At 40.8% G+C, this 26,355-nt stretch overlaps 1 protein-coding gene across 1 annotated transcript in view; it reads right to left on the bottom strand.

Moving 5' to 3' along the window:
- FRAS1 (Fraser extracellular matrix complex subunit 1) overlaps positions 1 to 26,355 on the bottom strand; it is a 483,930-nt gene that overhangs the window by 134,660 nt on the left and 322,915 nt on the right. The window contains exons 30-34 of the mRNA XM_017876598.1: positions 21,766 to 21,944; positions 16,288 to 16,404; positions 9,984 to 10,098; positions 6,751 to 6,888; positions 4,324 to 4,356 (exon numbers count right to left, since the gene is read on the bottom strand). Of these exons, the coding sequence (XP_017732087.1) occupies positions 4,324 to 4,356; positions 6,751 to 6,888; positions 9,984 to 10,098; positions 16,288 to 16,404; positions 21,766 to 21,944 (582 nt within the window). The remainder of the gene's footprint in view (positions 1 to 4,323; positions 4,357 to 6,750; positions 6,889 to 9,983; positions 10,099 to 16,287; positions 16,405 to 21,765; positions 21,945 to 26,355) is intronic.

Genomic DNA, 26,355 nt, shown 5'->3' on the forward strand with positions numbered 1-26,355 from the left:
TTTTTTTTTTTTTTTTTTTTTTTTTAATAGACAATGTCTTGCATTGTTGTCCAGGCTGGTCTTGAACCCCTGGGCTCTGTGATGCTCCCTCCTCAGCCTTCTAAAGTGCTGGACTATGGGCATGAGTCACCATGCCTGGCTCTTAAACATTAACTTTTAGCATCTTTGGTAGATTTTTTCTCCTATGACTATAAAGTTAAGCTATTACTATTTAACCATTTGTTTATTTTAGAAGAAATTTGTTTTAGAAGAAAATTACAATTTTAAGTAGTTCTTAGAAAATAGCTAAAATTAATGATGATGGGAACAAAAGAAAGAACCAATAAGGAAAGAAAAAATTTCACTTTCTAATAAAATTGAGATGAATCTCTACCTGTGAAGTGGAATTTCACTGATTCTGGGAGACCTGAAAGAGTAAGAGAGACAATCAGTATATTAAACACTTGGGGTCAGAGAGAGCTAGGGAAGGTACAAAATAAAGGGCAGAGGTTAGGAAAGTAAAGAATGTCTTACTCTAAATTATTCTTATTTAAGGAAAGACCACCAGGTCATTTGCTAATGTTATGTTGATTTAATGGTGTCAACATTAATTTTAAATAGCAAAAGGACCACATAGTAGAATAATTTTATATCACAGCAGTTAGCATGATTTATAATACATTCATTCAGAACCCATTTTATCAGTACATAAAATCCTACAAATCGGTGAATGTGGGTGAGCCATATATCACTGACAGGGCTCTCAGGTGGGTCAATTCCATTGTAGAATTGAGTGGTGCCGAGACATTGATTTACACACTGTAACCACGTGAGAGATTTATCTCGCAGCATTTATCCCATAGATCCCACAGCACAGGACTCTGCTCTCTCTGAAGAGATTCTAGGAACTCGGGCGAGTTTAGTGGATGACTTCAACCACGGCTGACATATTTTCTTTCCCTCCAATCCCAGGATATCCTGTGTTTCTTATAAAGTACGACTTGTAACATAGGGGTTACAGACCCATGAACATTTTCAACGGCTATTAGTTATCCTGTTACTAAACACTGTGTACAGATACTAAAGAGGAAGCCTATACCCACTGTTAGAGATTTTCAATCTAATTGAGGAGTTAACTGTTTTCTGGGTGGTTAAACTTACATTAAATAATGGTAAATATCATTTTAAATGTTTACCATAATCAAAAAAGTCTAAAATTACTTAAACCACGTTCAATTCACCATAAGAAATCGCCACTTTTGTGTATGAATAAAGCTACTGTATAAAAGAATACCCTATATTCATGGTGTTATGTAGTACATACACCTTAAAGATTGTAAAGAAATAGGCACCAGTGGCTGGGCACGGTGGCTTATGCCTGTAATCCCAGCACTTTGGGAGGCTGAGGCAGGTGGATCGCAAGGTCAGGAGTTCAAGACCAGCCTGACAAATATGGTGAAACCCCGTCTCTACTAAAATATAAAATTAGCCGGGTGTGGCGGCACTCATCTGTAGTCTCAGCTACTCAGGAGACTGAGGCAGGAGAATCGCTTGAACCCAGCAGGCAGAAGTTGCAGTGAGCCGAGATTGCACCACTGCACTCCAACCTGGGTGACAAAGCAAGACTCTGTCAAAAAAAAAAAAAAAGAGAGAGAGAAATAGGCACTAATGTTTTGGAATAGTCAAAGGCATAAAATATTTAAGGGTAGGGACTTAAAACTCCTGCTTTCTGGTCAACAGGCTTGATGACTAGATCAAGGGAAGAGATAGGGTGGCAGGGATTAAGGGCATGCTGGGCTTTGTGGAAGGGCACACACTGGCTTTAATGAGAAACTTAGTTATTCTTCTATTCAGTCTTCTCTTCCATTAAAAGGTATCTTTTACCAAATTCTGGTTTTATCCCAAAAGGTTGCCTGCATGCCCCATGTCTACATGAAACCTCCCCTGAGGTACTGCAGGACCCTTACTGGCCTCCCCTTACCCTTGTGCCATCCACTCTGGCCTCCTCGTCAAGTCCATTGACATCACTGCAGTCAAAGAGTTTCTTATGAAAAGCCATTCCCTAGTTCCCTGTACCTGAAAACTTCCACTGGGTTCCTCTTGACATTGGGATAACAACCTAAATCCTTACCGGCTTCAAGGGTCTGTCAGGTGTGACCTCTGTCTCTTCCACCAGACGCATCCCTGCTCTGCCTGATCCTTCACATTTCAGAGACACAGATACCACATTCCCTCTTTCCCCAGGCCCCTACACCTAGGGCTGGTGCCCTTCCTTCAGGGACATTTTCCTGACCATACAAATACACACACTTTTCCTCATCAGGTTCTACCCAATACTTCACTGCCAGTATCTTCACTGAGCTCTCAGTCTAGGTCAGTCTGGTTATGTGTAATTCCACTACTGAACTTTCTCCCTCTTTCTCAGAGCTCTTATCCCAGACTGCAATTAAACATTCATTCCTGGGGTTATTTATCGAATTTTCTCTCTATACCTGCTCAAACCACCAAGAGCAGAATCCACGCCTCTTTTGCTCGCGACTATATCTCCAAGGCCTCGTTCAGTGATTGGCACATAGGAGGCACAAAATAAAGATTTATTGGAAGTATGCCTGAATGCATGAATAAATGAAAAAAAAAAAAGATGGAACTGAGCCCAAGCTACATATTGGCTGACAGGTCTCAAGCTAGTTTGAATAGCTACAAAGCAGGGGCACCAAATGGTCCAGAGGACTGTGGAAGACTCAGGGCAAGCCTGTCATGTAGAGCCACAGAGAGCAGTTGGGTGCCTCAAAGCAGAGAGGAGAGCATTACCAGCAAACGAGAAGGCCATGAGCTCCTGGAGGTGGGGTGCTGCTGGGGAGGGCGGTACATGACTTTGCCCTGGTTAATATCCTCTTGCGTGAAATACCGGATAGGAGAGTGAGGGTGGTCCCGGTGCTCGATGATACCTGGGAGGAAGAGATTTGGCATAAGCATCAACAGTAATTCTCATCGCTGACTAAATGACTAGAGCCATAGAGCCTGCTCTTCTTGGTGGGAGTCTTTCATCCTTCAGAAACTGACTGTTCTCAGGTTGCTCTTGGTATGCCATTCTCTGGTTATTTAAGAAAAGGGCAAATCTGAAACCCAAAAGAGTATTGACTGGGATTCATGAAATACAAACCATAGTGTGATGGTTAATACTGAGTATCAACTTGATTGAAGGATACAAAGTATTGATTCTGGGTGTGTCTGTGAGGGTTTTGCCAAAGGAGATAAATATTTGAGTCAGTGGGCTGGGAAAGGCAGACCCACCCTCAATCTGGGTGGACACCATCTAATCAGCTGCCAGCATGGCTAGAATATAAGACAGGGAGGCTGGGTGTAGTGGCTCACGCCCATAATCCCAGCACTTTGGGAGGCTGAGGTGGGTGGATCACTTGAGGTCAGGAGTTCAAGACTAGCCTAGCCAACATGGTGAAACCCTGTCTCTACTAAAACTACAAAAGTATCCGGGTATGGTGGCATGTACCTGTAATCCCAGCTACCAGGGAGGCTGAGACAGGAGAATTGCTTGAACCCAGGAGATGGAGGTTGCAGTGAGCCGAGATTGCACCACTGCACTCCAGCCTGGGTGACAAGAGCAAAACTCCATCTCAAAATAAATATATAAGTTTAAAAAATAAAACAGGTGTAAAACATGAAAAGACTAGACTGGCTTAGCCTCCCAGCCTACATCTTTCTCCTGTGCTGGATGCTTCCGGCCCTTGAATATCGGACTCCAAGCTCTTCAGTTTTGGGACTCAGACTGCCTCTCCTTGCTCCTCAGCTTGCAGATGACCTATTGTGGGACCTTGTGGTTGTGGAAGTTAATACTTAATAAACTCCCCTTTATATATATATATATATATATATACCTCCTATTAGTTCTGTTCCTCTAGAGAACCTTGACTAATACACATAGAAGGATACAAACTACTGCCCCTACCATAGCCTAGACCAGCTAATTTTCCAGAAGTCACATACANTGCATTGTTGTCCAGGCTGGTCTTGAACCCCTGGGCTCTGTGATGCTCCCTCCTCAGCCTTCTAAAGTGCTGGACTATGGGCATGAGTCACCATGCCTGGCTCTTAAACATTAACTTTTAGCATCTTTGGTAGATTTTTTCTCCTATGACTATAAAGTTAAGCTATTACTATTTAACCATTTGTTTATTTTAGAAGAAATTTGTTTTAGAAGAAAAATTACAATTTTTAAGTAGTTCTTAGAAAATAGCTAAAATTAATGATGATGGGAACAAAAAGAAAGAACCAATAAGGAAAGAAAAAATTTCACTTTCTAATAAAATTGAGATGAATCTCTACCTGTGAAGTGGAATTTCACTGATTCTGGGAGACCTGAAAGAGTAAGAGAGACAATCAGTATATTAAACACTTGGGGGTCAGAGAGAGCTAGGGAAGGTACAAAATAAAGGGCAGAGGTTAGGAAAGTAAAGAATGTCTTACTCTAAATTATTCTTATTTAAGGAAAGACCACCAGGTCATTTGCTAATGTTATGTTGATTTAATGGTGTCAACATTAATTTTAAATAGCAAAAAGGACCACATAGTAGAATAATTTTATATCACAGCAGTTAGCATGATTTATAATACATTCATTCAGAACCCATTTTATCAGTACATAAAATCCTACAAATCGGTGAATGTGGGTGAGCCATATATCACTGACAGGGCTCTCAGGTGGGTCAATTCCATTGTAGAATTGAGTGGTGCCGAGACATTGATTTACACACTGTAACCACGTGAGAGATTTATCTCGCAGCATTTATCCCATAGATCCCACAGCACAGGACTCTGCTCTCTCTGAAGAGATTCTAGGAACTCGGGCGAGTTTAGTGGATGACTTCAACCACGGCTGACATATTTTCTTTCCCTCCAATCCCAGGATATCCTGTGTTTCTTATAAAGTACGACTTGTAACATAGGGGTTACAGACCCATGAACATTTTCAACGGCTATTAGTTATCCTGTTACTAAACACTGTGTACAGATACTAAAGAGGAAGCCTATACCCACTGTTAGAGATTTTCAATCTAATTGAGGAGTTAACTGTTTTCTGGGTGGTTAAACTTACATTAAATAATGGTAAATATCATTTTAAATGTTTACCATAATCAAAAAAGTCTAAAATTACTTAAACCACGTTCAATTCACCATAAGAAATCGCCACTTTTGTGTATGAATAAAGCTACTGTATAAAAAGAATACCCTATATTCATGGTGTTATGTAGTACATACACCTTAAAGATTGTAAAGAAATAGGCACCAGTGGCTGGGCACGGTGGCTTATGCCTGTAATCCCAGCACTTTGGGAGGCTGAGGCAGGTGGATCGCAAGGTCAGGAGTTCAAGACCAGCCTGACAAATATGGTGAAACCCCGTCTCTACTAAAAATATAAAAATTAGCCGGGTGTGGCGGCACTCATCTGTAGTCTCAGCTACTCAGGAGACTGAGGCAGGAGAATCGCTTGAACCCAGCAGGCAGAAGTTGCAGTGAGCCGAGATTGCACCACTGCACTCCAACCTGGGTGACAAAGCAAGACTCTGTCAAAAAAAAAAAAAAAAGAGAGAGAGAAATAGGCACTAATGTTTTTGGAATAGTCAAAGGCATAAAAATATTTAAGGGTAGGGACTTAAAACTCCTGCTTTCTGGTCAACAGGCTTGATGACTAGATCAAGGGAAGAGATAGGGTGGCAGGGATTAAGGGCATGCTGGGCTTTGTGGAAGGGCACACACTGGCTTTAATGAGAAACTTAGTTATTCTTCTATTCAGTCTTCTCTTCCATTAAAAAGGTATCTTTTACCAAATTCTGGTTTTATCCCAAAAGGTTGCCTGCATGCCCCATGTCTACATGAAACCTCCCCTGAGGTACTGCAGGACCCTTACTGGCCTCCCCTTACCCTTGTGCCATCCACTCTGGCCTCCTCGTCAAGTCCATTGACATCACTGCAGTCAAAGAGTTTCTTATGAAAAGCCATTCCCTAGTTCCCTGTACCTGAAAACTTCCACTGGGTTCCTCTTGACATTGGGATAACAACCTAAATCCTTACCGGCTTCAAGGGTCTGTCAGGTGTGACCTCTGTCTCTTCCACCAGACGCATCCCTGCTCTGCCTGATCCTTCACATTTCAGAGACACAGATACCACATTCCCTCTTTCCCCAGGCCCCTACACCTAGGGCTGGTGCCCTTCCTTCAGGGACATTTTCCTGACCATACAAATACACACACTTTTCCTCATCAGGTTCTACCCAATACTTCACTGCCAGTATCTTCACTGAGCTCTCAGTCTAGGTCAGTCTGGTTATGTGTAATTCCACTACTGAACTTTCTCCCTCTTTCTCAGAGCTCTTATCCCAGACTGCAATTAAACATTCATTCCTGGGGTTATTTATCGAATTTTCTCTCTATACCTGCTCAAACCACCAAGAGCAGAATCCACGCCTCTTTTTGCTCGCGACTATATCTCCAAGGCCTCGTTCAGTGATTGGCACATAGGAGGCACAAAATAAAGATTTATTGGAAGTATGCCTGAATGCATGAATAAATGAAAAAAAAAAAAGATGGAACTGAGCCCAAGCTACATATTGGCTGACAGGTCTCAAGCTAGTTTGAATAGCTACAAAGCAGGGGCACCAAATGGTCCAGAGGACTGTGGAAGACTCAGGGCAAGCCTGTCATGTAGAGCCACAGAGAGCAGTTGGGTGCCTCAAAGCAGAGAGGAGAGCATTACCAGCAAACGAGAAGGCCATGAGCTCCTGGAGGTGGGGTGCTGCTGGGGGAGGGCGGTACATGACTTTGCCCTGGTTAATATCCTCTTGCGTGAAATACCGGATAGGAGAGTGAGGGTGGTCCCGGTGCTCGATGATACCTGGGAGGAAGAGATTTGGCATAAGCATCAACAGTAATTCTCATCGCTGACTAAATGACTAGAGCCATAGAGCCTGCTCTTCTTGGTGGGAGTCTTTCATCCTTCAGAAACTGACTGTTCTCAGGTTGCTCTTGGTATGCCATTCTCTGGTTATTTAAGAAAAGGGCAAATCTGAAACCCAAAAGAGTATTGACTGGGATTCATGAAATACAAACCATAGTGTGATGGTTAATACTGAGTATCAACGTGATTGAAGGATACAAAGTATTGATTCTGGGTGTGTCTGTGAGGGTTTTGCCAAAGGAGATAAATATTTGAGTCAGTGGGCTGGGAAAGGCAGACCCACCCTCAATCTGGGTGGACACCATCTAATCAGCTGCCAGCATGGCTAGAATATAAGACAGGGAGGCTGGGTGTAGTGGCTCACGCCCATAATCCCAGCACTTTGGGAGGCTGAGGTGGGTGGATCACTTGAGGTCAGGAGTTCAAGACTAGCCTAGCCAACATGGTGAAACCCTGTCTCTACTAAAACTACAAAAAGTATCCGGGTATGGTGGCATGTACCTGTAATCCCAGCTACCAGGGAGGCTGAGACAGGAGAATTGCTTGAACCCAGGAGATGGAGGTTGCAGTGAGCCGAGATTGCACCACTGCACTCCAGCCTGGGTGACAAGAGCAAAACTCCATCTCAAAAATAAATATATAAGTTTAAAAAATAAAACAGGTGTAAAAACATGAAAAGACTAGACTGGCTTAGCCTCCCAGCCTACATCTTTCTCCTGTGCTGGATGCTTCCGGCCCTTGAATATCGGACTCCAAGCTCTTCAGTTTTGGGACTCAGACTGCCTCTCCTTGCTCCTCAGCTTGCAGATGACCTATTGTGGGACCTTGTGGTTGTGGAAGTTAATACTTAATATACTCCCCTTTATATATATATATATATATATATACCTCCTATTAGTTCTGTTCCTCTAGAGAACCTTGACTAATACACATAGAAGGATACAAACTACTGCCCCTACCATAGCCTAGACCAGCTAATTTTCCAGAAGTCACATACATGGTAACATAATTAAGAGATCCTCTCAGTTGAGTTTCAATTCAAAAGTCCTTGAGAAACTGGCACAGATTGGCCTCCTGGTGAGGCTGTAAAAGATGTTTTCAATCTAACCTCTTTCCTTCAGAAACTCCTTAGACTCTGCAATAATCTTTGGCTATAGTAACATGGGTCTTGATTATTCTAAGAACTGAATTTGCAATTATCACTCTGCTTGTGATAAATGCTATAGGGGCTGCAGATTTGCCTGTTGTTTCTAAATTTTTCAGGTATAGAACTAATGCTGTGATCTTTTCTCATGTCCTATTCACTCCTTCAAAGGAGGGCACATGTCAGGCTTGATGTTGAACTAATTCACCTTCTGCAGGGCTGAGAGGGCAACAACTATTCTCCAGAAGAAAGCCCAGGCTGCTGGTTTGAAAGGGCTCTACCTCGACTCTGGCAATGTAGGGAGAACTGTTAGCTATGACTTAGCAGATTACAAAGGAGAGGGATGGCTTTTAGACTTTTAATTTCTTTGGACTTTATCAAAAGGATAATGGAATTTAATTTCTTGACTTTTCTCTCTCATTGAGAATTTCATAATGTGAGAGACTTACATTTGGGGCAGTGGTTAATCTTGGGAGAAAAGTTCCAGATGTGGAAGCAGAATTATCTTAATAGAAGCTGATCTTCTTTCTGTGAGGAGCAGCCACACCTCTATTGGAACTTGATGTCATTTGGATCTGTGTCCCTGCCCAAATCTCATGTTCAATTGTAATCCTCAGTGTTGGAGGCAGGGTCTGGTGGGAGGCGACTGGATCACAGGTGCAGTTTCTAATGGTTTAACACCACCCCCTGGGTGCTGTCCTGGTGATGCTCCATAGTGATGTGAGTGAGTGAGTGAGATTTTCTTTCTTTTCTTTCTTTCTTTTTTTTTTTTTTTTTTTTGAGATGGAGTCTTGCTCTGCCACCCAGGCTGCAGGCTGGAGGTGTAGTGGCGTGATCTCAGCTCACGGTAAACTCTGCCTCCTGGGTTCACACCATTCTCCTGCCTCAGCCTCCCAAGTAGCTGGGACTACAGGTGCCCGCCACCATGCCCAGCTAATTTTTTGTATTTTTTCTTTTTTCTTTTTTTTTTTAAGTAGAGACGGGGTTTGACCTTGTTAGCCAGGATGGTCTCGATCTCCTGACCTCGTGATCCGCCTGCCTCAGCCTCCCAAAGGAGTGAGATTTTAAACAAAATCTGGTTGTTCAAAAGTGTGTGACATCTCCCCCACTCGCTTCCCTCCTGTTCCGGCCATGTAAGATGTACCTGCTTCCCCTTCACCTTCCGCCATGATTGTAAGTTTCCCGAGGCCTCCCCATCCATGCTTCCTGTACAGCCTGTGAAACCATGAGCCAATTAAACCTCTTTTCTTTATAAATTATCCAGTTTCAGTTATTTCTTTATAGCAACATGAAAATGGACTAACACAGGCATAAGCTTATTAGTTAAGCCCAAAGTCAAGAGATCTAAAGTTTGGGGACTGATGGCAGGGCCCCAAATCTCCTCTGACTATAGTTCCACATTCCCATGTTCCCAGATAGGAGGAGGAGCAATGTATCCAATCAGGGAAGGAACTGAATATGTGTGGCTCAGCCCCCTTTGGGCTCCCTGGCAGAACTCCTTATCCTGAACATATGCTCATTCTGGTCCGTTCCCCTGTCATAACCTCACTAGGGCAGGCTCTGGTTCTACAGAGACGATGTCTATGTGTCCAGTTCTGCCAGTACATGGGAGGGGAGCTCAACCCAGTAGCATGTATGTTCTCCATCCAGCATGCTATGTCAGTGCCAAAGCCATCACATTCATCTCCTTCAGACCATAGTCTTTTTCTCTCTCAATTAGTTCTAAACTAGAAGACAGGAGCAAGGAATGTGAATAATTAGTATTCCTTGAAACCTCAACGAATATATCTTTATGTATGCAAGCAGACAAAACTCCAGCGATATTAAGACTGGTCAAAAACTAGAATATAATAATATCACTCAAAAGATCATTTACTACACATCTTACCTTGATTTGGATGCAGAGGTAGAGTGATATTGTAGACAATCTTTCCACTTGGCCTCTCAGAGTTTATAAAGGAGAGGGAATGAGGCTGAATGACAGTCAGGCCATCTTCTCGAGCCTAAACAAAGTTTAAGAAGGAAGAGGAAAACATGGTATGAAAAACAAAAGCCAGAGGGAAAAACAGACCTTATTAAGAAAAAAAAAAATTGCTCTGGGCTTTTAAATTAGTCACACTTAGTAAAATTTTCAAGAGTTCAAAAGAAGGATCTGGTCTCTTGCATTACAGATTTTTCCCAAGCCTCCCCTCCTAGGTTTAGAGAGTCCTTTTCAAGTTTTCTTGTACCCTAGTTTTCTCTCCCCCAACTGCCCCCACAGTTACGTCAGTGCACGCGGTGGGGATTCTGATATTATTACTTTTTTCTTAGGTGGAACACGTTTCCAAATGGGGCATCCCAGCTGGCTCTTCTACTCTCTTGCTAATCACAGCTGGCTCACTGTGTCTCTCCTCTAACTTTTTGTTTTCTTTAAGAGACAGGGTCTAGCTCTGTCACAGGCTGGAGTGCAGTGGTCATAGCTCACTGCTGCTCCTCTGACTTAATGGGCTAAGTGGAATCTGGCCAGAAGTTCTAAGGACTCAGCTGAGATATTTAAGTCTTGGCCCCAAGAAGTTCTTCAGAGCATTGCTCCCCAGGTCCCCAGTTTTGCTCATGGAAACTGTGATGCCTTCTGATAACAAAGGGCTAAAAGTGAACCCACCTCAAACATCAAAAAAGGCTCACCATTTGCATGCGGAGGTTTAAGAGGTATTTCTTTATTAAAGCACATAAAATAGCCAATATTTCCCTTTTTCTACATTCTACTGGTTAAAAGAACTAGATACTGCCTTTTCTCTTCCAGCTTTCAGAACCCAGTGAATGAATGAGGCAATATTAATCAGAGGACTGATGCGTATGTAACTTTTACTATCCCTTTCCCTGTGCACATCCATAACCCACTAACAGTGGCAACACTTAAAAAACAAAAAGGAGAGCTTCAGACTCCCATCATTAGGTATGGTGGTGGGTTGGGGACAGCAGCAAAAACAGTGTGGAGAGAAGAGGGAAACTAGCCTGAGCAGGGGCCTCTCACCTGGATCAGGCATGCTGTTATAAAACAGAACAAAAACATCCAGCTCATCATGGGCTCTTCCTAACTGACCCCTGAAGGTGGGTTAGAGTGTGACATGCTCTCCTGCTCTTTGAAGCCCTCCTTCTTTCAGATGGAATCTCCTCATTTAGAGAGGGATTAAGCAGGGCTCAGTAATGCTCATAGAGGAGGGAGTGGTGTTCTTCCTTTAACCACGAAAAGATTGAAGGTTGCAGTTGCTTTGTAATTGTCCCCAAGGCATATTTGTCCTGGGGAGAAGCAGCATTTGCAGGTTGGAACAATCCCCCTATAGTAAAGAGTCATATTTCAGGCCCTTGCTCAGGTCTGGAATGTAATGAGCAAGGAAAATTAGAATTGTGAATAGCAGCTGGTCTCTCACCCTAATATAAAACAAGTAAGGACAACAAATTAAAACTATATGCACTATATAAGGTGTTACTATCCCATACATGTTTGTACACACCTATAAACATGTACACATGTGGGTACAACTAACAGACAAAAAAGTATAGGTTCTGTACATTGTTTGGTACTGTTTGCTACCTTTTAATATCAAAACTATCATAATAACTGAACATTCTCAGAGTACCATGTGATATTCTGAAAATCTAGATGTCCCTAAAATAATAAAGTGATAAAAAGACAGAATTATTGTGGACCTGGGACTGTGGGAAGGGAAATATGTTCCAGCCAAGATAACAGTCTATTTTGAAATTTATTGATACTATTTTTCTCCTAATAGAAATAGACATTACACAGAAAAAGGACTGATTCTGTGAGGAAAGCAATATTGAGTTTGAGATATATCAAAGTATAATCAATTTTAATATTGGCTACTTAGAATGTTCAATATTTATCAGTTAAACATAGTAAGAAATGAGAGATTAAACTTCATAGAACTCATTGCAAAAGACACTTTAAAAATAGTGTATCTGTCAACAAAAGAAGATTACAGAGTAATTCTTTTCATAATGGCCATGTTACCTCTGAATATATCCAGAGTCAAACTGCTTCTCCCACCCCACTGCCACCACTCTGCTGAGGGCCACAGTCTCTCCCCAGGATTACCCCAGTGGCCTCTCAATTGCTCTCTTGCCTCCCTTACACTCCCTTTCAGCACAGCAGCCAGTGTGATCCTTTCACAAGGACATGAGGCCTCTGCTCAACACCCCGCAATGGCTTCCCATTTTAATCAGAAGAAAAGCCAAGTTCCTACAATGACCCATGAAATGTTGTGCGATCTGTCCCAGCCCACACACTTACCACATCTGTGAATTCACTCACTCTGCTCCAGCACACCCTTCACCAGCACATCCCAGACTCAACTTGTCATGCTTCCCACCAAAAGTCCTTGTACATTCCTGATCTTGAGGAATGGCACCTCTATATCCTCAGACACTGGGTGTTTCACCCGCCTTCCATATATAGGAAGCCACTGTGTCTCTAAGTCTCTCTTAATCTACACCCCCCGCTTTTTTTTTAACCATCATAACCATTTGTCAGTGCACAGCTCTGTAGTGTTGACTATATGCATACAGTTGTGCAATAGATCTCTAGAACTCTCCCACCTTGCAAAGCTGAAACTCTGTATCCACTGAACAACTCCCCCTTTCTCCCTCTCTCATTGCGTCACATACTCTACACCTGGTAACTACCATTCTACTTTCTACTTCTTCTGACTACATTCTACTTTATATCTCATATAAGCAGAATCATGCAGTTTTTTTTTCTTTTGTGACTGGCTTATTTTACTTATCATAATGTCTTAAATATTCATCTATGTTGTAACCTGTGACAAGATTTCCTTCCTTTGTAAGATTGAATAATATTCTTCTCTCTGTATGTGTGTATGTGTGTATCACATTTTCTTTATCCATTTCTCTGCTGATAGATATTTAGATTGCTTCCACGTCTCGGCTACTGTGAGTAATGCTACAATGAACATTCGTGTGCAAATCTCTTCAAGATCTTCTGAACTCTTAACCACGGGCTCATGCCACTAATTGTTCTTGCTCTAGATGACTGCAATAGCCTGTTTGTTTTCTGACTGGCCCCCATCTAGGATGTTTTCTACCCTGTAGCCAGAATGATCTTCCTACATGTATCCTTAAAAATCTGATCATGGCACTTCTCTGCTACAAATCCCTCAACATCTTATTTGCCCCAACAACCTTTCAGGACAAATGGAAACTCTGCCTTATACTTAAGGTCTTCCATGATCTGACTCTCATTTCTTACTGCATTTTCATTTAACGGATTTTATGCTCCAGCCAGCTGAACAACCTGTAATGCTTCAAATGTGTCATGTTCTCCCTTGTCTCCACCTTTGTTCACCTGTTGCTCCTCAAGACTGGGATACATTCCCCCCAATTTCGTCTAGATGAGTGGTTCTTCTAGTGTGGTGATCTGGGAAGCAGCAAACAGCATTACCTGGAAACTCTTTAGAAATGCAAATTCTTGACCCTACACCAGATCCACTAAATTAGAAAACAGTGTGGTGGGTTCCAGCAATCTGTGTTTTATTTTTTTAATTTTAATTTTAAAATTTTCCATTTCCATAGGTTTTTTTGGGGAACAGATGGTATTTGGTTACATGAGTAAGTTCCTTAGTAGTGATGTGTGAGATTTTGGTGCACCCATCACCCGAGCAGTATGTACTGAACCCAATTTGTAGTCTTTTATCCCTCACCTATTATTCTAAGGGAAGTAATTCAGGAATGGAAAACCAAACATTGTATGTTCTCACTCATAAGTGGGAGCTAAGCTATGAGGATGCAAAGGCATAAGAATGATACAATGGACTTTGGGGACTCCGAGGGAAGGAGTAGGAAGTGGGTGAGTGCAATCTGTGTTTTCATCAACTCTATAGTGATTCTAATATAGGATTAAGTTTGAGAACCCTGGTCTCTAGATAATTTACACTCACCCTGCTCTGTTCCCCACCAGAGGATGCTTCTGTGACCCTCTCTCATGGTCTGCTGGATTTGGTGCCTTCCCATTTGCTCCCATATCATTGCTCTGCCATGGCATTTATCATTGTATTATCCCTGCTTATTTATTTGCTTGTCTCCTCTTTTAGACTCAAAGTTCCTTGAGAATAAAGACTGTGTTTTATGGTCATTGACTTTCCAATGTCTTCCACAGCTCTTAACCTACATTAGGAGCTCAAAAGTGTTTATGAATGAGAGACTGAATGAATAGAGAAGTAGATTCCTACCTTTAATCACATATACAAGTATACTAAATATGCCATGTATTTACCATATGCATTCACAATATATTTACCAAATATCTGAAAAACTTGTGTTATTAGATGAGACTAAATGACTAAATTGAGAATGCATTTTTATTACAGATCACAAGTATGCCCTATCGTAATGGCCCTAATTAGTGTTAAAAAATATATAAACTATAGGCCGGGCGCGGTGGCTCAAGCCTGTAATCCCAGCACTTTGGGAGGCCGAGACGGGTGGATCGCGAGGTCAGGAGATCGAGACCAACCTAGCTAACACGGCGAAACCCCGTCTCTACTAAAAAATACAAAAAACTAGCCGGGCGAGTTGGCGGGCGCCTGTAGTGCCAGCTACTTGGGAGGCTGAGGCAGGAGAATGGCGTAAACCCGGAAGGCGGAGCTTGCAGTGAGCTGAGATCCGGCCACTGCACTCCAGCCTGGGCGACAGAGCGAGACTCCGTCTCAAAACAAACAAACAAACAAACAAACAAAAATATATATATAAACTATATATTTTAAGTAACATACAAGTAGGCTAATCACAGTTTACAGTAAACGAACCTAAGTTTTAACTGGACAGACCTAATTTGCACGTATGCAACCTAAGCCCTTAAAGGCTAAGTGACTTGAAAATTCTCTTCAGAGGTCCACAGTGACAGTGCAGGAAACAGCACTGTCTTCCTGGTTCCTGGCCCATTGTTTCCTCCAAACTCAAAATAACTCTGCATTAGCATTTGGCAAGACCTGTGTGTGCACATTTTTCTTAACAGTTTAGAGAAAATTCTGATCCAAGTTCCTCCAGTCAGAATGATGAATTATAGACTTTATAGTGCTGCTGAATTATGATTTCTTTAAATTACGGTTTACAGTGGAAATGCCAATACCAGCTATTCATTAAAAACTTTCTATTTTCCCCTTTATGTCTCTGTCATGGCCCAGACCCATAATTTCTAAAACTATAACTGTTCTCTTTGTTGTGGCTCAAGGCTGATACACTGCTTTGGAGCATAATTGTGTGGGTGCTAACTAAAATGTGGACCCATGATGATTAATTTACAAGGTCTTACATGTTTGTGGCTCTGTCTGGAAGAGGGGTTTCGGCATTATAGCACTCATCCTCTCCCCTCCCCAGAGCAAGGGTCACGGGGGAGTTGCTAATTGTCTCAACTAAGCTTCATGCACCAATTTAGTTGACACCTCGCTTCACATTTTCCCATGGCCCACACTCCTTCCCACCAGCATATGAGGCTTTCTGTGATAGCTTCATGACCTCCTTATCCTCATCACACCTCCTTGCTCCCTTCCTAATTTCTCCAGTCTTGTTGAACTGTTTGCAATTTTGCAACAGTTCTATTCTCTCTCACCTCTGGGCCTTTGCATGTGCTCTTTTCACTTGTGGCAATGCCCTTTGTCATCACCTCGCCATTCCTCCCAATGTGCCCCCAAATTTTCACTTGGATAATTGTTATTTATCTTTCTGGATTTAGCATTGACAGCACCTTCTCTAGGAAACTTTTACAGAGGAAAGTTTCTTATAGGGCTTCTAGAAGATGGAATAATAGTTTCTCCACTATGTGGACCTATAACTAGGGAACCAGTGATACCCAAATATTGATTTCATGGACATAAGCCCGAAATTTCTTCCAAGTTTTCAAGGAGGATCCCTGGAATGTCTGGAATACTGTAGAAGGGACATCAGCGATGGATGGGGGGGTCAATATGGATTCCGCATAACCTTCCTTTCATTCTGGGAATTTTAAGTTCCTTTTTCAAGTCAATGAGAAATGTGATCACTAGGCTTTCTGGCCCCTGAGTCTGTGATCTGGGCCAGGAACTTACTGCATACAAAACCAGGACACTCTATCAAATCCCATCAGCATGCTGTGTGCCTCCTCTAAGTGGAAACCACAAGCCTCCCACCCAACTCACAGTCATATGGAGAGATGCTTCCACAGACAGTTTAGGTGCTTCAGGTGTCTGTGGTAAGATCGCGATGTTGAACATGCGGCTCTCCAGGCGGGTCTGGGCATCAGAGGCACTGGACACCTGAAAAGAAGGTCATCCTGGTGAGCCTCTCATCTTCTATTGGGCAACCATGTCCACACGTGAGTTTTTCCCTCTTTTAAGCCAGCTGTCTTTGAATTCTATATGCTCCTGCATGACAACTCTTATTCTGCCCTTCATATTTTAATATTGATCTTTTACTGATTCATATTTTAATATTGATCTTTTACTGATTTCATTTTAAGCAAAGCTGGAAATGCAGGAAAGTATAAATAAGAAATAAAAAATAATCTAGAATTTCACTACCTAGAAATAATGAATATAAATATGTTGACATTTAACATTTTATATGCACACATATCAATTGCATATTATAATTTTTTACTTACAATAATATGATAGTTTGCTATATCATTAAACATGCCAGAAAACATAATTTTTGAGGACTATATAATATCTTATTATGAGTATGTAATAAGATTTGTATTCCATTTCTTTCATTTTTAACCAGCACAGGTAAGTGATAGGTAAGTGACAAATCTCAGCCTCATCATTGAAGGGCAAGATTAGTAACATTCACAATTAGTGTAATGGTCACAAAATCAACTTCTTCCTGCTTCAAAAACCTGAAGAATGTTGCTTTTCCTATGCAGCTTCTCCCTCTTCATCAGTTACTGGACTGCCCTCTTAAACCTTCCTTCTCTCCATTGTTTGCTAAGCCCGTGTGACATGTGGAGTTGCATTAATTTCATATGGCAGGGGGCTGAGTTCTATCAATTCTGAGAAAAAAAGGCAGGGATAGCAGCTGTTTCTCTATGTCTTTAAAAGTTACTCCAACAGAAAGCCTGTCTTCTCTGTCTTTATCTTGATCACATCAGATGTCTGGGATCGAGTCTCAAAATACATGTTTTTAAGGAGATACAGCATCTCTGTAAATGATCTTACCACCAATAACTATAATTCACTCATCATCTATTATTATTACGGGCTCAGCGCTGCATTAGCTACTTTTCAAGGGTTCTCTTACTTAGTATCCACAGAGTAGATATTATTATCCCCTTTTTTACAGGTGAGGAAACTGAAGGTCAGAAAATTTAAGCAATGTGTCAAAGTCACAAAGGCAACAAGTGGCAGTATTTAACCAGATCAGTCAGGTTTACGATCATTCCACTGACCAAGTGACTCACTTTGGTAGCTTCAGGAAATTAGAAAAGGGATAGCGGGGTGGTGGTGGAATACATTCTATCTTTTGAAGAAAAAGAACCAAACATTGAATAGGTAGTGAAATGTAATCATATTACTGAGCAAATGAATCGATCTAGTAAAGACACTGATGGGAAATGTGTTGGTCTTTTTTGAACCACATTTCCAAAGTGACCTGAATATAACCAAACCAAAGCTCCTTCCCATACCAAAAAATGACTCTGAATGTGCATGCTTTCTTTGCACTATGCCATGCTCTATTTTCTAATCCCACTCACATCACATATGTCCCAAATCTTGGATGCAGAGTAATAGATGGGATCCATTGATGGCTCATGACAGCACATCAACATTAAAATGGCATTAAATACATGCAACTTGGCTGGACGCGGTGGCTCACGCCTGTAATCCCAGCACTTTGGGAGGTCAAGGCAGGTGGATCACTTGATGTCAGGAGTTCAAGACCAGCCTGGCCAACATGGAGAAACCCCATCTCTATTAAAAAATACAAAAAATTAGCTGGGCATGGTGGCAGGCACCTGTAATCTCAGCTACTTGGGAGGTTGAGGTAGGAGAATCACTTGAACCGGGGAGGTGGAGGTTGCAGTGAGCCAAGATCACACCACTGTACTCCAGCCTGGGCAACTGAGTGAAACTCTGTCTCCAAAAAAAAAGAAAAAGAGGAAGAAGAAGCCGCCTCAGGTGACTGNTGGCTCATGACAGCACATCAACATTAAAATGGCATTAAATACATGCAACTTGGCTGGACGCGGTGGCTCACGCCTGTAATCCCAGCACTTTGGGAGGTCAAGGCAGGTGGATCACTTGATGTCAGGAGTTCAAGACCAGCCTGGCCAACATGGAGAAACCCCATCTCTATTAAAAAATACAAAAAATTAGCTGGGCATGGTGGCAGGCACCTGTAATCTCAGCTACTTGGGAGGTTGAGGTAGGAGAATCACTTGAACCGGGGAGGTGGAGGTTGCAGTGAGCCAAGATCACACCACTGTACTCCAGCCTGGGCAACTGAGTGAAACTCTGTCTCCAAAAAAAAAAAAAAAAAAAAAAAAAAAATCCATGCAACTCATTATACTGCATTTTCTGCTTTAAAGAAAAAAAAAAAAGGAAAAAGAATTATTAGGACAGGATATATTTAAAGTTTGAAATCCTTTAGGGACAGTAAAATGATGAATGGGAAAACTTGCTAACAACTTATGTTAGCACCTAGCTGTAGTGTCTATCTCACTTCAAATCAAAATATGAGGTATGCCTATAAAACAATGAGACTTTTACAATAAACATGCCAAAACTTTTACATCAGGAGAACATAATCCCAGAGGGTTGTTTCATATTTCCAACGAAGATGCTGTCAGTGTTCAAAATGCATACTTTGGAATGCCTTCAGACAAAGTTTACAAATCATACAGAAACTCTGAGCCCATTACTTCATAATTATTCCCCACTTTAACCCAAAATAATTACCACTCTTTTTCTCACCAGACCTTAGTCTGACTTTTGACTATTTAGCTGTATTTTTTAAACCACTTCCAAAAGATGATACACTGCCACTATGGAGGATATTCTAAAGAATATCCCACACATTTTGAAGGCAATTTCACATAGGAGTTCTAAACACATTTTGAGCAAAATGTGTGAAGGCTCTGTAAAGGAAACCACTTTGTAAGTAATAACGTTCATTCAACTGGATGGCTTCACCCAGTGAGACTTTTTTTTTTTAATCACTATTTTTTGTTATTTTATTTTTTATTATTTTTAAAACTTTATTTGCTTTATTTACTCAGTAACCAAATTACAAAAGTCATCAAATATTATTTTGAGCAGCTACTTAGATTCTGCTTCCAGGGAAGTGCTCCATATGGATAACATTCTCCTTCCTGACCCTACGAAGGCAAAGGCAGATCTGAGGATTCTAGTTTGCAGAGGTGACTTCTTTTGATTGAGGTCTTTGCCTTCATTCTGACTCATTCTTTGATGACTGCTGCAGTCTCCAGGTGCTAAAAATGAAAAGTTAACTTGGGCAAAGGGCACCCAATGTTTGCTCACTCATTGGACATTCAATGTGCTCAGGATAATCTCATTTTAATGGTTTCCAAATTTATCTCAACCTGCTCTCTGGAAAAGCACATCTTTTACGCAATATAAATTAGTCAGGCGATGAAGATGTACATGCCAGACATCAGAAGCAGAATGAATGATCATTTTAACAAGGTGAGCTGGGTGAGTTGAGCGCCAGCTGGATTCCTAGACAAAGAAAAAGACTCAGACTTTGAGAGGCCCTGACACTGCTTTGGCTGTTCCCCATAAACATAGATATTTTCTCTGACACTTTACCAAATTCTTCTCGGTATCCATGCTTAAACACTCTTTCTCATTCATAATTCCTTATTCCTTTGTATTTCTGTATGATTCTTTATTTCTAAATCATGCTTGTCGGAGGTCTTCCTAATTTTATTGATCTTGAAAGAATCATGTTTTGTATTTGTTTGTCATTTCTAGCATTTTATAATTAACCAATTCCTCTGCTTATCTCTACTAATTCCTTCCTTTTGCTTTCCTTAGGTTTCCCTTGTCGTTCTCTGGCTTCTAGAGTTAAATATTTTGTCCATGTATTTTAATGCTTTCTTGCTCAATAATAAGCGCTTAAGCCCATCAATTTTCTTCTGAGTACAATTTTGTCCATATGATTTAAGTTTGGATAGGTTATTTCCTCCTCATCAATATTTCTTAAGTGTTTGCTGTTCTGATTTTCTTTAAGGAATTTCCTAGTAATTATTGAAGAGACCATTTAAAATATTCCAAGTGGCCTGAATTTTTGTTTATCATTTTATGATTAATTTATAATTTATAATTATATTTATAATAGCCAGAGAACATATGCATATAATTTTTCTTTTTTCTTTTCTTTTCTTTTTTTTTTTGCTGGGGGGGAGGGTCTCGCTCTGTCATCCAGGCTAGAGTGCAACGGCATGATCATGGCTCAGTGCAGCCTCTACCTCCCAGGCTCAAGTGATCCTTCTGCCTAGCTGCCACCATGCCCATCTAATTTTTGTATTTTTTGTCAAGACAGGGTTTCACCATGTTGCCGAAGCTGGTCTCAAACTCCTGGACTGACGCAATCTGCCTGCCTTGGCCTCCCGAGGTGTTGAGATTACAAGCGTGAGCCCCCGTGCCCAGCCTATGCAGTAAAATTCTTGTTCTTTAATCTACTGAAGGTCTCCTTACGGTCTGGTATTTGACTGATTTTTACAAATGGCAATAACAAACCCTTAATATAATGCTAACTATGTGATAGGCAGTATTCTAAGTACTCTATATGTATTAACTCATTAAATCCTCACAATAATCCTATTTGATAGACAAGGAAAATGAAGCACAGAAGTTTTGCTCAAGTAATTTGCCCAAAGTTGTGTAGCTAGTAAGTGGCTGAACTGACACCTAAACCTGTTGAGTTTGGCTATAGGCCCATGATCTTATCACAAGACAGTAAGTTTTTCAAGAACATTCAAACCTAGAAGGTAAGATTTTTTTTTCTCCATGTAGTATTTTTTTATATTTTAAAGAGTTTTTTTTCTGAATACTTTGGCCATTATCTAACCTAAACATCTTGGTTGTGGATAACTCTGCTTGTAAATATACACATATATCTGAACTGACAAATTAAAAAAACTAATGCTATGAATTATATTTTGTAGGGAATTCCACTGATATGGTTTTGCTGGGTCCCCATCCAATTCTCATCTTGAATCATAGCTCCCATAATTCTCACATGTTGTGGGAGGGGCCCGATGGGAGATAACTGAATCACGGTGGCAGTTTCCCCCATACTGTTCTCCTGGCAGTGAGTAAGTCTCACGAGATCTGATGGTTTTATAAGGAGTTTCCCTTTTCACTTGGCTCTCATTCTCTCTCACCTTCTGCCACGTAAGACATGCCTTTCACTTTCCACCGTGATTGTGAGGCCTCTCCAGCCACACAGAACTGTAAGTCCGCTAAACTTCTTTTTCTTTGTAAATTACCCAGTCTCGGGTATGTCTTTATCAGCAGCATGAAAATGGACTAACACATCCCCCAAACGTGATTTCCTGTCAACTGCAGAAAATTACTCAAGGTGATTATAAATAAGAGTGATTGGATTATTGGATTCATCAGACTTCAGAGAAGTCAGGAAGCAGAGGGTACCTGGAAGCGGAAGGAGTCGCTCTGGGCTGGGGCTCCTGAGTGCCTGTACCATACGATGCCTTCATTGATGTCCTGCTGGGTGAAGGTGCTGGTGGGGGTAGCCGTCCTCCCATCAGGCAGGTGCTGCCCTTCATCTGCAGGGCTGTCTGCAGGCATATTCACCAGAAGGACCACCTCCCCTACGAAGGCACAGGCCACACAGTTAGTGAGGTTCCCTAGGAAAAGTCAGAGCCCTTACCTCCTTTCCTACTACTCATTTGTTTTCTAAAACTAAAAAGAAAAGATGTACTTCTTTATTTTTATCTAAGGTGAAGGAGAGGATGTTAACACATAATTCAATAGATAGTATTGAATCCTTTAGAAACAGAATTCTCAGGCTTCCTGCTAAAAGAACTAAAAGTCATTCAAGGACAATTCATGTGTGAAGTTACTGACTTATTATGTATTAAAAATTACATAAGGAGACCCAGATAGTAGCGAATACTATAGACAAATATTCAAATACCGGGCATTGAATGGATTCATTTCTATGCACAACTTTCAATGTAACAGAAATGGTTTCCAGCCAGGAAGTTTTTAGTGAAAACATAATGGAAAGTTAGAAACAATTCAGTGGAAAATTTTCATGAGAGAATTCTGTCCAATGATAGTAATACAGGTTCAATATCTCTTATCTGAAATTCTTAGGACCAGAGTGTTTCAGATTTCAGATTTTTTATAAGATATCTTATATATATAATGAGATATCTTAGATTCAGGGCCCAGGTCTAAACATGAAACTCATTGATGTTTTATATACACCTTACACACATAGCCTGAAGGGAATTTTATATAATATTTAAAAATAAATTTTGTGCACAAAATAAGTTTTGGCTGTAACTTTTCACATGAGGTCAGGGGTAGAATTTTCCACTTGTGGCATCATGTCAGTGCTTTCAAGGTTATGGATTTTGGAGCATTTCAGATTTCAGATTTTTGGATTAGGGATGCTTAACTTGTAATAGGTAACAGTGGAAGACATATGGCAGGTACCCCACTATATTCTACGTGGTGATTCAAACCCAACTCCATTGCTTTTAGCTAAGTGAGCTTCCTTAAGTTGCGTAAGCCTTCATTACTCATTCGGAAAAAGAAAATAATAGTATATACCTCACAGGTGCTTAAAAATAATGTTGGTCATCTTTCTTCACATAGTTTGGCTGTGTCCCTACCCAAATCTCAACTTGAACTGTATCTCCCAGAATTCCCACATGTTGTGGGAGGGACCCAGGGGGAGGTAATTGAATCACAGGGGCCGGTCTTTCCCATGCTATTCTCCTGATAGTAAATAAGTCTCACAAGATCTAATGGGTTTATCAGGGGTTTCCCCTTTTGCCTCTTCCTCATTTTCTCTTGCTGCCACCATGTAAGAAGTGCCTTTCTCCTCCTGCCATGATTCTGAGGCCTCCCCAGCCATGTGGAACTGTGAGTCCAATTAAACCTCTTTTTCTTCCCAGTCTCGGGTATGTCTTTATCAGCAGTGTGAAAATGGACTAATAAACTTCTCATTAATTCTATTTAATTATTCTGAATGATGCCATTATCGTCTTCATTTTACACATGAAGGTCTTTAGGTTCACAGTTTAATAACTGTTAGAAGTTACACAAATGTTAAGTTGATAAGCTGGGATTTGAATCTGATCATGAAGCTGGTCATGAAGCTCTGTTACCAATCACCATTATTTTGTGAATATGTATCAGTATTTACACTGCTAAATAACTTATCATGTTTTCTCCTCATTAATTCTTTAAACTTTATTAGAACTGAGGCAAGGAAATATAAATCTAAACACCACCATCACCAGCAATCTGTTTGTACTGCTTGTTCTTCACTTAAAGCACCTTCACTTTCACCTTCTATCTTCTTAAAGTGAGACTGAAAATACAGAAGTGTTATAGAAACAATTAAAATTTCACAGGGAGACTATGCCTTCAATTGAAGACCAAACAGAAGAATGGATGAGCTGCTGCAAGCAGAAGCTAGATTCTCATGAAAATGCATCTAACAATAAATCTGAAAGAAGCCACTCTAACACTCTGATAGTGGGAGAGAGAGGGTGAGGAAGAGGGAGAGAGAAAGACAGACAGATAGAGTGTCAATTTTTAAAATATTCCATAGGAGAATACTCAAATCTTAATACACTAGACACTAGACATAATGGGCAATTGATGGCACATTTTGATTACCCTAGAGAAATTTGTTTTCTTACTCAATGCAGACACTCATTCTAATATTTATATGCACTAAATTCAAATTTAGAACAAGCATAATATCCTGGATGGTAATGAAATACCAAAATAAGAGAGAAACATGACTATGCTACTTTTTATATAATCATATGCAGAATCAACTCACTGTAGTTTTCTTTCTTGTATTATAACTTATTTGTACTCAAGTAAAAAAAAAATTCCATTACCTTTCTCTCTCTGGTTCAACTTCCATTCCTAAGATGCTGTTAATAAATATAGATTTCTAGGATGTGGACTGTTTATGATGTGAGTACAGTTGCAAAACATTGTGAAAGAAAATTTCCACAATGAAAATGTGGAGAGTAGAAAACATTCAAATGCTGATTTCCTAGTTATTCTGCTTTATGATAAAAAAGCAAAGCAGAATTTTCCTAATAAGCCCTAATGAAACAAACCTAAATTTTTATGTAAAAAAATCACTTTTATGTCATACAGATTAACAGGAATCGTAAGGTATTTGCTAATCCCATTCATTTTAACTCAATAAATAGTCATTGAGTACCCACTAAGTACTAATGACTGTGACAGGCCCTTCAGGAATGGAGGGATTCAAAGCTAGGCAAGATGCAGCTCCTACCCCAAAGATTAGCCCCATAAGCAACTGGGAGTCACTGTGAGTTTTCCAGTAGGTGAATGACATGAATCGATTTAGAACACACAACATATGGTCAGAATATAGAAAGCCTATAAGAGTTGACAGTCCTGTTAAAGGGGCTGGACTTTATTCTATAAAAGTGATAACAACAGTAGCTAACATTTATATAGATGATTTAACCCATTACAAGACTACTGCCAAATCCAGAGGAGAGATGAGAACCTGAACTAAGACAACAGAGGTTAGACCGGAAAGAAACACAGATGCAAGAGTTACTGAGGAAGTGGGAGCAATGGAACTTGACAAATGTTCCTGTAAAGGATGAAGAGGAAGGCATCAACGAGAATCACCTATTGGGCTGGGGGACTGGATGCCACTACTGGCCATCAATCATACAGAAGGTGGAGGAGGTTGAAGGGAAGATGAAGGGTTCAGTACTGGACATGCTGAACACAGGTGCCTTTCTGACAAGTCCATGAGTGGACAAGGAGAAATATCAGCCTATTGTGGGATTCTCTGAGAGCTAACCATTTTTTTTTTTTTTCTGTAGTACCTCACCTATGCTTTAATCATAATATGACTACAAAGAGATAATACTTTAAACATATGAAAATCCAAGTTTAAAAAACAGAAAATGATCTCTATTGGGGATTTCCTTTATACTGAAGTCTATATTTTAACCAATAATTTTGAAGGGAAGACTTAGTAGGTATTAAGAATTGGAATATCATTTGAATCCCCATGAATCATTTTGAGATTGAGATCATTCATATTAACGCAACTTACATTATGATAAATAATTTGGAATTGCCAATGTGTTAGGTTAAATCAGGTTCTCCTTCAAATGATTCTCAAGTTACTTCATTAAAATCATCTCATTATATCTACTTTCAAATCGAAGTAAGCAGCTATGGATACAAGTATTAATCAAGTTGTCTAAATTTATACAGATACTCCCTGAGTTTCAGTAGTTTGACTTATAAGTTTTTGAAGTTACAATGGGGCAAAACCATTGTTTTTCACTTTCAGTACAGTAGTTAATAAGTTATATGAGATATTAAACACTTAATTATAAAACATGCTTTATGCTAGATGATTTACCCAACTCTAGGCTAATGTAAATATTCTGGTCACATTTAAGGTAGGCTAGGCTGGGGGGCGGAACAAGATGGCCGAATAGGAACAGCTCCAGTCTCCAACTTCCAGTGCGAGCGACACAGAAGACTGGTGATTTCTGCATTTTCAACTGAGGTACTAGGGTCATCTCACTGGGGAGTGCTGGACAATTGGTGCTGGTCAGCTGCTGCAGCCCGACCAGAGAGAGCTGAAGCAGGGCGAGGCATTGCCTCACCTGGGAAGCGCAAGGGGTAAGGGAATCCCTTTTCCTAGCCAGGGGAACTGAGACACACGACACCTGAAAAATCGGGTGATTCCCACCCCAATACTGTGCTTTAAGCAAACGGGCACACCAGGAGATTATACTCACACCTGGCTGGGAGGGTCCCACAGCCACGGAGCCTCCCTCATTGCTAGCAAAGCAGTCTGTGATCTAACCGCAAGGCAGCAGCGAGGCTAGGGGAGGGGCGCCCACCATTGCTGAGGCTTAAGTAGGTAAACAAAGCCGCTGGGAAGTTTGAACTGGGTGGAGCCCACAGCAGCTCAAGCAAACCTGCCTGTCGCTGTAGACTCCACCTCTGGGGACAGGG

Source organism: Rhinopithecus bieti, unplaced genomic scaffold (assembly GCF_001698545.2).
Source record: "Rhinopithecus bieti isolate Rb0 unplaced genomic scaffold, ASM169854v2 scaffold_8675, whole genome shotgun sequence".
NCBI lineage: Eukaryota > Metazoa > Chordata > Mammalia > Primates > Cercopithecidae > Rhinopithecus > Rhinopithecus bieti.